Raw genomic sequence first — 11026 nt, 5'->3', positions numbered from 1 at the left:
ATTTGAGTGTCTCACAAATAATAAGCTACTCGATACTAACTTTTAAACGACTTGAATGCCGGTGGAGCTGCTCTTCTTTCCACCCCGGAGATAAGCGGGAGACAACTTAATCAGGAATGCGTCTTTTTCGCGTGAAAAAAAGAACTTCAAAGACAAGATGAGAAGAGCCACTCCTACCACAGAGACTTCCCCAGATTGTGACCTTCTTCCACCATGACTCTCAAAACGATCCATAGAACGAGTTCGATTCTTCGGATAAATCTTCCCACTCGCCTCTTCTCCATCCTCTCCCCAGCACAAGCCTGCCGATCCACCCAGACCCCAAGCTGTCACAAACCATCCTCAGACACCGGAAATACTACATCATGTTCAACAACCACAGGACCACCACAGTCCCAAAATCATCTCACCTTCAAGTTCTGGACGAGCAAGTCTGCCTGGAAGCGCGCCAGCATCAACACCCTCCGCTGCCTCGTCGGCTGCACACTGGGTGATTTCTCCGCTTTATGGATCCTCCAAACCTACTATCCCCATCTAGGAATGGGCCTCATAATGGGTGCCTCAAGTACGTTCCCAAATCCCCTTCTACAACTCAACCCTTCCGAACGTCTTTTTGACCAAGAGCACAGTGGCCTCAGGAATAACCACCTCCGTCATCCTTGAGACCGTCCTTCTCCGCCGAGGTGCGGACCAACTCTCCTGGCCAGCGGCTGCCCGCACCGCCATGGGAATGAGTATGGTGTCGATGCTGGCCATGGAGACGGCGGAGAATCTGGTCGATTATCATCTCACGGGAGGGATGGTGAATATCGCTGACCCAATGTTTTGGACTGCTGCGGCTACGTCCATGGCGGCGGGTTATTTGGCGCCGTTGCCGTATAATTATTTTCGGCTGAGGAAGTTTGGGAAGGCTTGTCATTGATGAATCAGTGTTTTGATGTAGTCTAATATATGTATTTATATTTTTTGCGCTTGTATGTATGTCTATTTCCTACTGATCGGAGATAAATTGATACTATCGCATGGATAAATCTCGGCTTTCTGCATCTAGCTGGTTCTCTGGAGGATGGCCTCATACACGCAAGTCCTTGTTATAGGATCGTGAATAAACCGCGAAGGAGTTACAAACAGTATCATGTCTTCTGGCATTGGCCTATTATAGTAACACTTTTTTTGCTAGCTACGGAGTATACGAATTAATTGTATGTTAGTTTAGGCAAAACACAAAGGTGGCTTTGCGCCCCTGCACGTGGGTCAAGTACGCATCGAGCTCGTGATCTTCGTCAATTACAAACGGGATCTCATTGCCCTTCTCATCGCGGTCCATCCCCTCGATCTTCGTGACCACCGCGTCCGGGTACTTCTCGCCGACAATCTGCTGCAGCTCAGCCACCGACCGCGCCGTCAGCTTCTCCACCCAGGTCTTCGAGTCGCCGTGCAGTGGACTCTGCGGATGGATACGAAGGTAGACAGGTACATGCACCACGGAGGGCCCCAGCATCGGGTCCACATAGCCAAACGCAGCTGCGGAATCCGAAGGGCCCGTCGCGAAGGAAGGGTCATTGGCAGCTTGCAGCAGGGAGGGATCGATTTGCATGTCACTGAGATCACTTGGGGCACTCGCCAGCGCCTGCGAGGCGAGTGTACTGATTCCGTTGGCAATGCCACTCCCGTAGCTGCTGCTGACCGGAGGACTCTCGGGTTCTGACTGAGCCGGGGCGTGAGGGACGGATGGTTTGCGGGCGGGATCCCGCTTGGTCTGGTCATCCCGGAGCCGCTTCATGACGTCGCGGCACAGCACCTCCAGGGCCTTCACTTTCGCCGCATGCTCCGGGTCTGCGGGGCCGGGCGCAAGAATCTGACGAAGGAGCTCCGAATTTTGGATCCATTGGTCCTTTAATTCCTTCCAATGTTCGTCGCCTGCCTCCAGCTTGCTCGTGAAATGGTCCGCCTTCAGGGTGTTGTAAAACGCATTTCGTATCTGGCGGCTCTCCTCCGGGTTGATCCCGAGGACATTCTTGGCCTCGGCAATGGTCATTCGCCGTTCCAAAGTCCTCATCCTTTTCGTCACATCGGTGCATAGCACATCTAGGGCAAGTGTTTTAGCTTCTAGCTGGTTGGGATCGTGCCAGAACACCTGCTGGAGATGTGGTGATCCCTCGATCAGTTTGTTCTTGGCGTCCTGCCATCTCTCGGGTCCCGCAACGGTCTTCTTGATGAAGCCTGCTTCTTCACAGATCCGTTGGAACTGATCCCGGACCTGGCGATACATCGCATTGTCCAGCCCGAGATACTTTTTGCTCTCATCAATGGTCGTCTCGGAGGGGAAGCGCGGAGGTCCCGGCGGGTCAGCCGGCAGCCCTGCCCATCCACGAGTCCGACGGCGACGCTTCCTGCTCGCCCAACGCTCTTCGCTTTCCGCTTTGAGCCGCTCGAGGCGCTCCTTGCGCTTGGCAAGGACTTCGGGAGGCAGATTGGGCGAGGTAGGGTCGTCTGTTGTGGGGGTGGGGAGGTTCTCGGTCTCGTCGAAGGGCGGTCCTTCGGTTTTGTATACTTCCTGCTGGAGAGCAAGGAGCCCTTCATCTTCGGGCAGCTGGATTGGGGTCTGAATGCGCGATTGCGACTTCATCCCGTTAGGGACCCGAAGTAGCCAGCGGTTCTTGGCCCGCACCCGCATCAGCTCCCGCTCCTTGATCTCGAAGCCCTCCTCATTCAGTATGCGAAGCATATCCCGCTGGCTTGTATTCTTCTCCCATAGCTGCTTTACTCGTGCTACCAGCTTGGCGTTTTTATGCGCAGGATTCTGTTTCGAAGGGAAGCCCCACCGTTTAAATTGAGTCTGAAAGGCACGTTTACTATGAAATTGCGAGGTTAGACAAAATAGTAGACGAGAAGGGATAAATTTGGGATGTTTGAGATTGGAAGTATGAACAGGAGCACACAATGAGTGTCGTGTCAAAGATGGCGCGTGCGTAAAGTCACTCACCTTGGGGCGAACTGGTAGACATTCTTCATATACTCCATAATCTCCTCCAGGGCCTTCTTATCCTTGATATACATCTGATAGCAGATTTCCCGCTTGCCATCCCAGTCGTAAACCATGGTGACGGGGATGAACGGGGGAGTGACACACCCTCCCCAGCGGAGGTAGTGCCTGGGGGGACAGCAACCCAGCCAGCCCAGCTGGGTGGAGTGGAGAGGAAGTTGGGGAAGGTAAAAGAGATGGAGTGATTGCTCAAGACACTGGGGGTGCTTGCTGTGCCCCGTAGTCGCGCCTGTGAATCCGTCGTGCTTCTGGACCGCCGTAGTGCTGGTCGGTTGAGGGGAGCCAGACGGTGCACTTGCGCAACAACCCGGTGGTCACCTGACTTTCTGACGTGCTGACTTGCAGTCGGCCCGGATTAATAATCCAGTGCCGATATGCCCCTCCGCGCTGTGCCGTTTGTGATCGGCGGCCTCCCCGCAGATTACTAGATTTCTTCTTCTGCTACTGCTTCTTCATCTTCAACTTTCTTATTTGTGAATTGGATCACTCAATCATCATTACCATTACCGTGGATCTTGTCAGGTGCTGTCACATACGTCTTTGAGTCATTTCTCGCAATGTCCGACTCCGTCTACGCGGATTATCCTCCCCACCTGAACCCCGCACAGAAGGAGTTCCTGGTTCGGACCGTGAAAGACTGGACTGTTCAACATGGATTGATGATCCGTCCTGCACCGACATTCATCTCCAAGGAGTCAGACCCTCAAGGCGTTGTGGCGACCAGTGCCCCGGTTACCTTATTCCCCAGTCCTTTCCCCAAATCTTGCTTCGAAGAGGCCCAGGCCCTCCAGACGGTGTACAACCAACTCTATGCCGCAATCACCTGTGACGAACAATGGATTGGGGACATCATGGAAGAGTAAGGGGCACCTCTTATCTGTCATCTTGCTCTCAGCTTCATGGGACCAGTTTTGCTGCGTTCTGTTGCACTTCGTTTGGTTTTGAATCTCCAGATGTAGATGCTAAACCGTTCTTCACTCTAGCCTCATTGACGTGGATGACTTCATCTCGCACCTCTGGAATGTCCACCTCGCAGTCAAAAAGGAAGGTTACGTTCAGAACCTCTCCCTTGGCCTCTATCGGTCCGATTACATGCCTCACATGCCGTCTGCCTCGTCTCCTCCCTCCTTGAAGCAGGTCGAGTTTAACACCATCTCCTCATCCTTCGGCGGGTTGTCAACGCTCGTAACGTCCCTGCATACCGAGCTTCTCAACTCCCCACCGGGTCATCCCATCGCGTATCCGTCGCATCCCCTACTGAGCACCAGCCAGCCCCCCAAGAACACTTCTGTGGAGACCCTCTCGGCGGGCTTAGCTGCAGCACACTCTGCCTATGGACCATCCAAGTCATCACCAGCTCTACCTACATGCATCGTCTTTGTTGTCCAGGAAGGTGAACGGAACGTCTTCGATCAATTAGCTCTCTCGAGGCAACTTGCGCAGGTTCACAAGATTCCCGTATTCCGTTTGCTCAGCTCCGAAGTCTTCACTCACACTCACATTCCCGCCTCCAATCCTTCCCGGCCGCTCATCTACCGCCCCCCTCACGCCGAAGGAGTAGAATTCGAAGTCACAACTGTGTACCTCCGTTCTTTCTACACACCGACAGACTACAAATCCGAGCGTGACTGGGATGCTCGCATTCATCTAGAGCGTTCCGCCGCCATCAAATGCCCCACTGTCCTGAATCAGCTAGCGGGATCGAAGATCGTACAGCAGGTGCTCGCGGAAGCCCAGGGGCCGGATCATCTTGCCAAGTTCTTGGCCGGTACCGACTCAACTACAATCGAGAGGCTACGAGCCACCTTTGCTCCGCAATATGATCTTTCCTCGAATGGCCGTGGACGAGAGCTTGCCTTGACCTCTGAAACAGCAGCCAACCACGTGTTGAAACCCCAGCGCGAGGGAGGTGGAAACAACATCTACAAAGAGGCGATCCCTGACTTCCTGCGATCCCTCCCTGAGACAGAATGGAAGCGGTGGATCCTGATGGAGCTGATCCAGCCGCCCGCCGAGGCCAAGAACGTGGCGCTGCGACCAGACGGCGAAGTCCTCAGCGGAAATGTCATCGGAGAATTGGGCATCTACGGCACGATCCTCTGGGACCAAGCCGGAGGCAAAATCCTGCACAACGAACAGGGAGGCTGGCTCATGCGGACCAAGGGCAAAGACGTCAACGAGGGAGGCGTCGCCACGGGATTTTCCAGTCTGGACAGTATCATTCTCTACTAGGACGACATGATAGGCCCATCTGTACACCAGCTAGATCATCCATATATATCTACTAGTATAGACAATATATAGATAACTAATTCACTTCTCAGAACCACCACCACCACTACCAGTAGCAGTAGCAGTACCATCCCTAACCCAATGCCCACTCTTCCCCCCCTTCTTCTCCAACAACCTCACCCCCGACACCACCATCCCCTTATCCACCGCCTTCAACATATCATATACCGTCAACGCCGCCCCCATCGTCGCCGTCATCGCCTCCATTTCCACCCCCGTCCGTCCCTCACAACTCACACTAGCCACGACCCGCATCCCTCCATGCCCTGAATCCCATCCACCCCATCCATCATCCTCAGCAGCGTCCGGAGCAACCAACTCCACATCCACCTCCACCCCCGTAATCCCTATCCCCGGATGACACAAAGGGATAATATCTGGTGTTCTCTTCGCAGCCATGATCCCCGCGATGCGCGCTACGCTAAATACGTCCCCCTTCTTGGTCATTCCGCCGCCGCGCAGGATCTCCCATGGCCGAGTGTTGGAGAATTGAATGTGGCAGGTTGCTGTTGCGATGCGGGAGGTGATGGGTTTGCTGGAGATCTTGGTCATGTGCACGTTTTGCGAGGCGTTGAGGTGTGGGAGGTCGGGGTCGGGGGTTGTAGGGAGGGAGATGGGTTTGGGGGTGTTGGAGGATGCATTGCTATTGTTTCGATGGTTGGTGTGGTGGTATCTCGATTGCGGGAGGTTTTGTGGTAAATTGCTCAGCCATGGTACTTTGCTGGAGATGGAGGGAGTAGGGTTATAGTTGGTTCGCGAAGATGGATTATCTATTTGATGTCTATCAGCGGAGAACATATGCATGATTCATGTTTCATGATAGGTCATGCGGCGAGCATTGAAGTGGACATCGCAACAAGGAGAACGGATTCACAGTTTCATGCTTACCCACCAATAACTAATATGGGGTTGCAGCTTGCTAATCTGGTGCGGCGAAGGGATGACAGGAGCGACGTGACTCCCCGCCCGCGCCACAAAAGGTCAGTCATTTTATTCTTTTAGGAAACAGTCCGGCCCGGCGCAGACAGTAGGCTATAGGGTCATTGTATGGAGACGAAGAGTCGTCCCTTGATGCGCGTTGAGTGAAGGAGTCGGAGAAAGCTTGGATGTTGTTTCTTATCAGTGGGGATGCCCTGCCGCAATCGCCGCGGAGATCCCCGGTGCGGGTCACGTGAGGAGGGCTGTAGGAATATGCAGTTATTTGTGACAAGCATCATAATAATGTATCTAGGATATCACTATGTGTGGACTCATTGAAATTAATTTATCGTTTGTCGTTGTTGTTGTTATGTCATGCTGATGATCCACTCGTTATCCTTCACGAAAAGAAGAGACAATCTATGGGGATAGCTGTATGGCCTCCCAGGCCAGAGATAGAAGAGGCTGAGCTGATAGACTGAATGTCGGACACCATAAAGAGTCTATGGAACCATCGACAATGGTTTTTTAACCTAAATTTGATGCTATCATAAGCATTGATCCAAACTAGTCAGTTACCATCTGCCTTACATACAGCCAGTCCATGAGGTGAACTTTCCACTCGCTGTAGTTTAAGATATTTCCACTTCCCCGCTCGCGAGTCTCACACGCTTGACGACCATGTGAGCAGCCAAATGATGGGTTGATGTGATAGAAGAGGTGATTGATGCTGCTGTACGACCGAGCAAGCAAGTAATCAAGCAGGAGTCCCTCCGCACTACCGACGCCACCGTTGAAATCTCACGTCATATCGTATCGAAGCAGTACCCGACTGACTCTAAGTGGTTCAATAACTATCGGCTGAGAATATACTCTGCTCTGCAGACAATACAAATAGTATAGTGAACTACCAATAGGCAAGACGCAATCATGCTCTCGGCGTGGTTCCTGACCCATTCCATGGCTCCGGCCCGTTCCCCGCGGCCAATTCCCCGCATTTCCGTCCTCCGCTTCGAAGCACTTCAATGCTCCAAGACCCATAGTGACAGGAGTGGCGTTGTCGCATTGCAGAAATAGACAGCAGGACCAGTCTGACCATTAGCGATGCTTTTCCGAACTAGGAAGTGTCAGACAACTGACGGGGTCCAGAAGGGGTCAAGCCGGATGCAAACTCATCAACTATCGAAAGCTAGCTTGAGTTCGAACAGGGTCCGATAAAACCTCTCCAGTCAGCACTCTGTACTTGTGAGACATATTGCTTTCGCGTCAAGCCTTCCCTCTCAGGACCCATGCAATCCAGGTCGCTAGGACGCCTGAATATCAGTTCCCTGTCTCCCGAGTGGTTCAACGTTGTCTCGGTCAACTGCGGAACAAACCTGGTGCTGCATTAGAAGAAAGCTAAATTTAGTCCTAGGCTCTAGAGAACCAGGCCCGTCTTTCGACCTAGAATGACATACCCGGTGTTGACCGTCTGGAGAGGGAATACTACTACGGATAGGAAGAGACGTCGTGCAGAAAGGGAAGGCTACCGCTATGAGTCCCACTGAATGCATGAATCCCACGTCACAAGGTAACACCCGGAAGAGAGACCTCGTTACCCGGTTTACCCGGAATTCCCGTCGTGGTGAGACTTTTGCAGAGTATCCTCGCTATACAGCATCACCAGCCAAGATAGTTCCAAGACATGACTTGCCTGACGAGGGAAGAGGGCAAGATAGGCGTCTATAGTACTATTTCAGCCATGTCTTCCGTGAAGACAGCCTTGCCATCATGGCTATATAAACCATGCCGTATCCTCCCATGCAGACTCATCTCTCATCCTCAGAAACAGATTCTCTACCCTCAAGATACTACTAGTATATCCACTACATCATGTATCTCACATACCTCACCATCTTCACCCTCCTCTCCTCCCTCGCTACAGCACATGTTCCCCGTGCTGGCACTCCCACCACGCTCCTCGCGGCCCCAGCTGCAGCCATCAACGCCGTGGCCACCCCCTCTCCAATTCAGCCCGGCATGACCAGCAATTGCGACTCCTTCCACCTAGTGTCTAGCACCGATACCTGCGCCACCATTGCCTCCAGTGCTGGCATCTCGCTTGCCAACTTCTACTCGTGGAATCCGAGTGTTGGCTCCGGCTGCGAGACTCTCTGGCTGGGGTACTATGTCTGCACTGGAGTTAGTGACACTACCACCACTACTACGACCACATCTACTACGACCACCTCCACCACAACAGCCGTGACTACCCCATTGCCCACTCAGTCAGGGATGGTGAGTAACTGCGATGCCTTCTATCTGGTCGCCTCTGGGGATACCTGTACGACAGTGGCGCAGAAGAAGAGTGTGTCGGTGACGGATATCATCGCTTGGAATCCGGCCGTTGGTACGGGTTGCACTAATTTGTGGTTGGGGTATTATATTTGTGTGGGTGTGTTGTAGGTGAAGTAGGGTATGAATGATGAGTGAGCTGAGATTTATGCGGTTCATGGTTCATGCTGATTGTCGGCTGGGGGATGGTTAATATCGCTTTTGTTTGGGCTTAATCTAGTAGCTGAGTATTAGCTAGTACTACTACTCGACTTTGTTTGAGAGGAATTTAACGGAGAGATGCTTTGCGGTTCATTTGGCATACTGCTGTTACTCAATATTATGGATCTACTAGAGTAAATCCACCGATAAAGATGATACATAAGTCTCGATCGAAACACAAGAGATCAAGGACTACCAACAATATATCCATATATTGAGATAGTACAGAAGCGGGGTGATCTTGTGACCCTGCCAGATTATGTAGTTCCATGATGCTGTACCACCTCTATCGGGCGACGAGGCTTACAAGTTCGAGAGGCTTTGATGTATGTCGCTGTAAGCGCAAACACGGGCCTGAGCCATTGTGGGAATCTATCAGGAATAGTAGTAGTCATTCAGGAACATGTATTCATGCTACTTTCAGGAAGACCTGCTTGATATTAAGAGACAGTCTAGTAGTCGGGAGAGCATTGTGTAAAGCTAATAAGAACCTTTCTTAGGATCGAGCAAGGGACAAGAAAAAAGAAAAAGAAAGAAAAAAAATAAATAAAATAAAATAAAAAAAGAAAGAAAGAAAGAAAGAAAGAAAGAGACGGAGGGAGAGAGGGAGGGAGAGAGAGATAAAATGAGAGAAAGAAAAGAAATGGAATTATGGAATAGGGCTTTCTTTCTATATATCATAGCATTTTATGAGTAGACTAACTAATACATCATCCTCTGTCATACATTTTGCAATCCAAAAAGACCAAACTGAACACATAATAGTATAGGAACATACGAAGGAATCCCAACCAGTAGGGTCAAGACGAAAAGACTAAGGAATATTCAAACAGAAAGTAGATAGCCGAGCATAAACAAGGAAGCAACAAGGCCAACAACTGCTGGACTCCATTCAACGAAAGCAAAACGGGAAGCCGAAATGAGTGCAAAGCATAAAGTCAGAAGTGATTGGACAGACTCCCCATCAATCATGGCTGATCCTTGCCTGAAAATTCCATTGTTGACTCTCGGATCGGGCATTCTGACTGGTCGCTGGTGTTCGATACCTGGATTGTGACTGACGAGAACCACGCGAGGTACTCGTTCCTTGAGGACGCCTGGGAGGGGCGGGAGTTCTTGCGGGCGGTTGGGGGTTCGTTCGCGATGAAACGCCACGCTGATAAGGAGCACCGCTTTGCCGTCGCTCAGATTCCCTTCGGCGGTATTGGCGAGTGGGTGTGCCAGGGTCTTCGGGAGTGCTCCGACGCTGACTGCGGCGAGGGCTCGGGGTCAGGGTTGCAGAGGACTCAGCTGAAGGAGAGGAGCTCGCCATGGAGCATGGAGTCTGATCTGGCGAGAGAAAATAGTCTTCTGGCTCTTGGGCACTTATATAGGCATCATCCGCGTGACTCTCTGACTTGGGCTTTACCATGATCACCTGTGGAAAGAGGTCGCGGCGGTCCCTCTCGACTGCTGTGCACATGATGGTAAGATCCCTATAACGCTTTCTTATCAAAAGGTTAGTAATCGTGGCGAACAGGATTGTAACTTGTTCTAAAGGGCTATAGTCAAAAGCACGCACTTACCTCGCAGTATCAGCGGAATAACGATCATCTCCTCTTCTCTCCACTAGCTTTTCGAAAACCTGCTTTGAAAGGGTTCCCTCGTTCAAAGCCAGGATCATTCCCCTCAATAGCATACAGTCTTCCATATAATTCCATGTAATCGGAGGCCGTTTGGAAACTGCCGGGGTGCGTGGAGGCGTCTCAGGCCTATTCCTGGTTTGACGTCTCGAAGAAGTCCTGGCCATGGTGGTATGCAATTCTAACCGCCACAAAAGAAGTGGGAGCCGAGCAAAACTAACAACTGGCTAGTTAAGTGTTGCTGAAGTGTGGAAATTGAATAGGGAATTTATTACGTCTTATATTGCGGCCTAAGGAGAAAATCCTTTCAGCGCACACGACGTAGGAATTGCCCGTAGTCAAAAGCAATCTGACATCCTCACTCAATGTATAGACAGTTCTTTGATTCTCTGAGTGGCTGGTAAAGGCACAAGGGTGTCGTATGTCCCTGACTGTCCTGTCTGGTGTGATCTGGCCAACTGGTGGGTAGGTTATACGCAGGCACCGAGCAAAATCTGTGTCTGACATATCCGATATACCATGAATGGTTCATTTTACCTGACGACTGAGTAGGGAGGTGGGTCTGCAAGCAGGTACTGAAACATCCTCTCTATGTGACATATGTGGGTGGGGG

The 11026-nt window shown here is 51.5% G+C and overlaps 6 protein-coding genes across 6 annotated transcripts; 3 read left to right on the top strand and 3 right to left on the bottom strand.

Annotated features, from left to right (window-relative positions):
* The first annotated feature begins 72 nt into the window (after window positions 1–72).
* On the top strand, window positions 73–1006 carry BDQ94DRAFT_42762 (DUF4396 domain-containing protein). The gene is made up of 2 exons (XM_026775745.1): window positions 73–565; window positions 630–1006. The coding sequence occupies exons 1-2, from the start codon at window positions 214–216 to the stop codon at window positions 920–922; spliced, it is 645 nt and encodes a 214-aa protein (XP_026625553.1). The 5' UTR covers window positions 73–213; the 3' UTR covers window positions 923–1006.
* Window positions 1007–1134: 128 nt separating this feature from the next.
* On the bottom strand, window positions 1135–3296 carry BDQ94DRAFT_145384 (Clr5 domain-containing protein). Its single transcript, XM_026766634.1, has 2 exons — window positions 2987–3296; window positions 1135–2855 (listed from the first exon to the last, which is right to left on the bottom strand). The coding sequence occupies exons 1-2, from the start codon at window positions 3100–3102 to the stop codon at window positions 1208–1210; spliced, it is 1764 nt and encodes a 587-aa protein (XP_026625552.1). The 5' UTR covers window positions 3103–3296; the 3' UTR covers window positions 1135–1207.
* Window positions 3297–3502: 206 nt separating this feature from the next.
* BDQ94DRAFT_42754 (glutathione synthase) lies at window positions 3503–5319 on the top strand. Its single transcript, XM_026775744.1, has 2 exons — window positions 3503–3905; window positions 4030–5319. Exons 1-2 carry the CDS (start codon window positions 3604–3606, stop codon window positions 5276–5278), a joined length of 1551 nt encoding a protein of 516 aa, XP_026625551.1. The 5' UTR covers window positions 3503–3603; the 3' UTR covers window positions 5279–5319.
* On the bottom strand, window positions 5319–6433 carry BDQ94DRAFT_42740 (cyclic pyranopterin monophosphate synthase MoaC). The gene is made up of 2 exons (XM_026775743.1): window positions 6231–6433; window positions 5319–6108 (listed from the first exon to the last, which is right to left on the bottom strand). The coding sequence occupies exons 1-2, from the start codon at window positions 6325–6327 to the stop codon at window positions 5360–5362; spliced, it is 846 nt and encodes a 281-aa protein (XP_026625550.1). The 5' UTR covers window positions 6328–6433; the 3' UTR covers window positions 5319–5359.
* Window positions 6434–8078: 1645 nt separating this feature from the next.
* On the top strand, window positions 8079–8967 carry BDQ94DRAFT_145379 (LysM peptidoglycan-binding domain-containing protein). Its single transcript, XM_026766633.1, has one exon. The coding sequence runs from the start codon at window positions 8129–8131 to the stop codon at window positions 8699–8701; it is 573 nt and encodes a 190-aa protein (XP_026625549.1). The 5' UTR covers window positions 8079–8128; the 3' UTR covers window positions 8702–8967.
* A 788-nt stretch (window positions 8968–9755) lies between these two features.
* Window positions 9756–10580, bottom strand: BDQ94DRAFT_171281 (uncharacterized protein; the record flags this gene model as incomplete). The annotated part of the gene is made up of 2 exons (XM_026771716.1): window positions 9756–10266; window positions 10357–10580. The coding sequence occupies 2 exons, from the start codon at window positions 10578–10580 to the stop codon at window positions 9756–9758; spliced, it is 735 nt and encodes a 244-aa protein (XP_026625548.1).
* Between the last annotated feature and the right edge of the window lie 446 nt (window positions 10581–11026).

Source organism: Aspergillus welwitschiae (genome assembly GCF_003344945.1).
Source record: "Aspergillus welwitschiae strain CBS 139.54b unplaced genomic scaffold BDQ94scaffold_19, whole genome shotgun sequence".
Classification (NCBI taxonomy): Eukaryota; Fungi; Ascomycota; class Eurotiomycetes; order Eurotiales; family Aspergillaceae; genus Aspergillus; species Aspergillus welwitschiae.
Note: the sequence above shows the minus strand (reverse complement) of the source record. Positions and strands in the feature narration are given on the sequence as shown.

Coding starts and splice junctions, on each gene's coding strand:
- BDQ94DRAFT_42762 (XM_026775745.1), top strand. CDS start 214: ATGACTCTCAAAACGATCCATAGAACGAGTTCGATTCTTCGGATAAAT. Junction 566..629: donor CCTCATAATGGGTGCCTCAA/GTACGTTCCCAA, acceptor CCAAGAGCACAG/TGGCCTCAGGAATAACCACC.
- BDQ94DRAFT_145384 (XM_026766634.1), bottom strand. CDS start 3,102: ATGGTTTACGACTGGGATGGCAAGCGGGAAATCTGCTATCAGATGTAT. Junction 2,856..2,986: donor GTCTACCAGTTCGCCCCAAG/GTGAGTGACTTT, acceptor GCAATTTCATAG/TAAACGTGCCTTTCAGACTC.
- BDQ94DRAFT_42754 (XM_026775744.1), top strand. CDS start 3,604: ATGTCCGACTCCGTCTACGCGGATTATCCTCCCCACCTGAACCCCGCA. Junction 3,906..4,029: donor ATTGGGGACATCATGGAAGA/GTAAGGGGCACC, acceptor TCTTCACTCTAG/CCTCATTGACGTGGATGACT.
- BDQ94DRAFT_42740 (XM_026775743.1), bottom strand. CDS start 6,327: ATGACTGACCTTTTGTGGCGCGGGCGGGGAGTCACGTCGCTCCTGTCA. Junction 6,109..6,230: donor CAACCCCATATTAGTTATTG/GTGGGTAAGCAT, acceptor GACATCAAATAG/ATAATCCATCTTCGCGAACC.
- BDQ94DRAFT_145379 (XM_026766633.1), top strand. CDS start 8,129: ATGTATCTCACATACCTCACCATCTTCACCCTCCTCTCCTCCCTCGCT.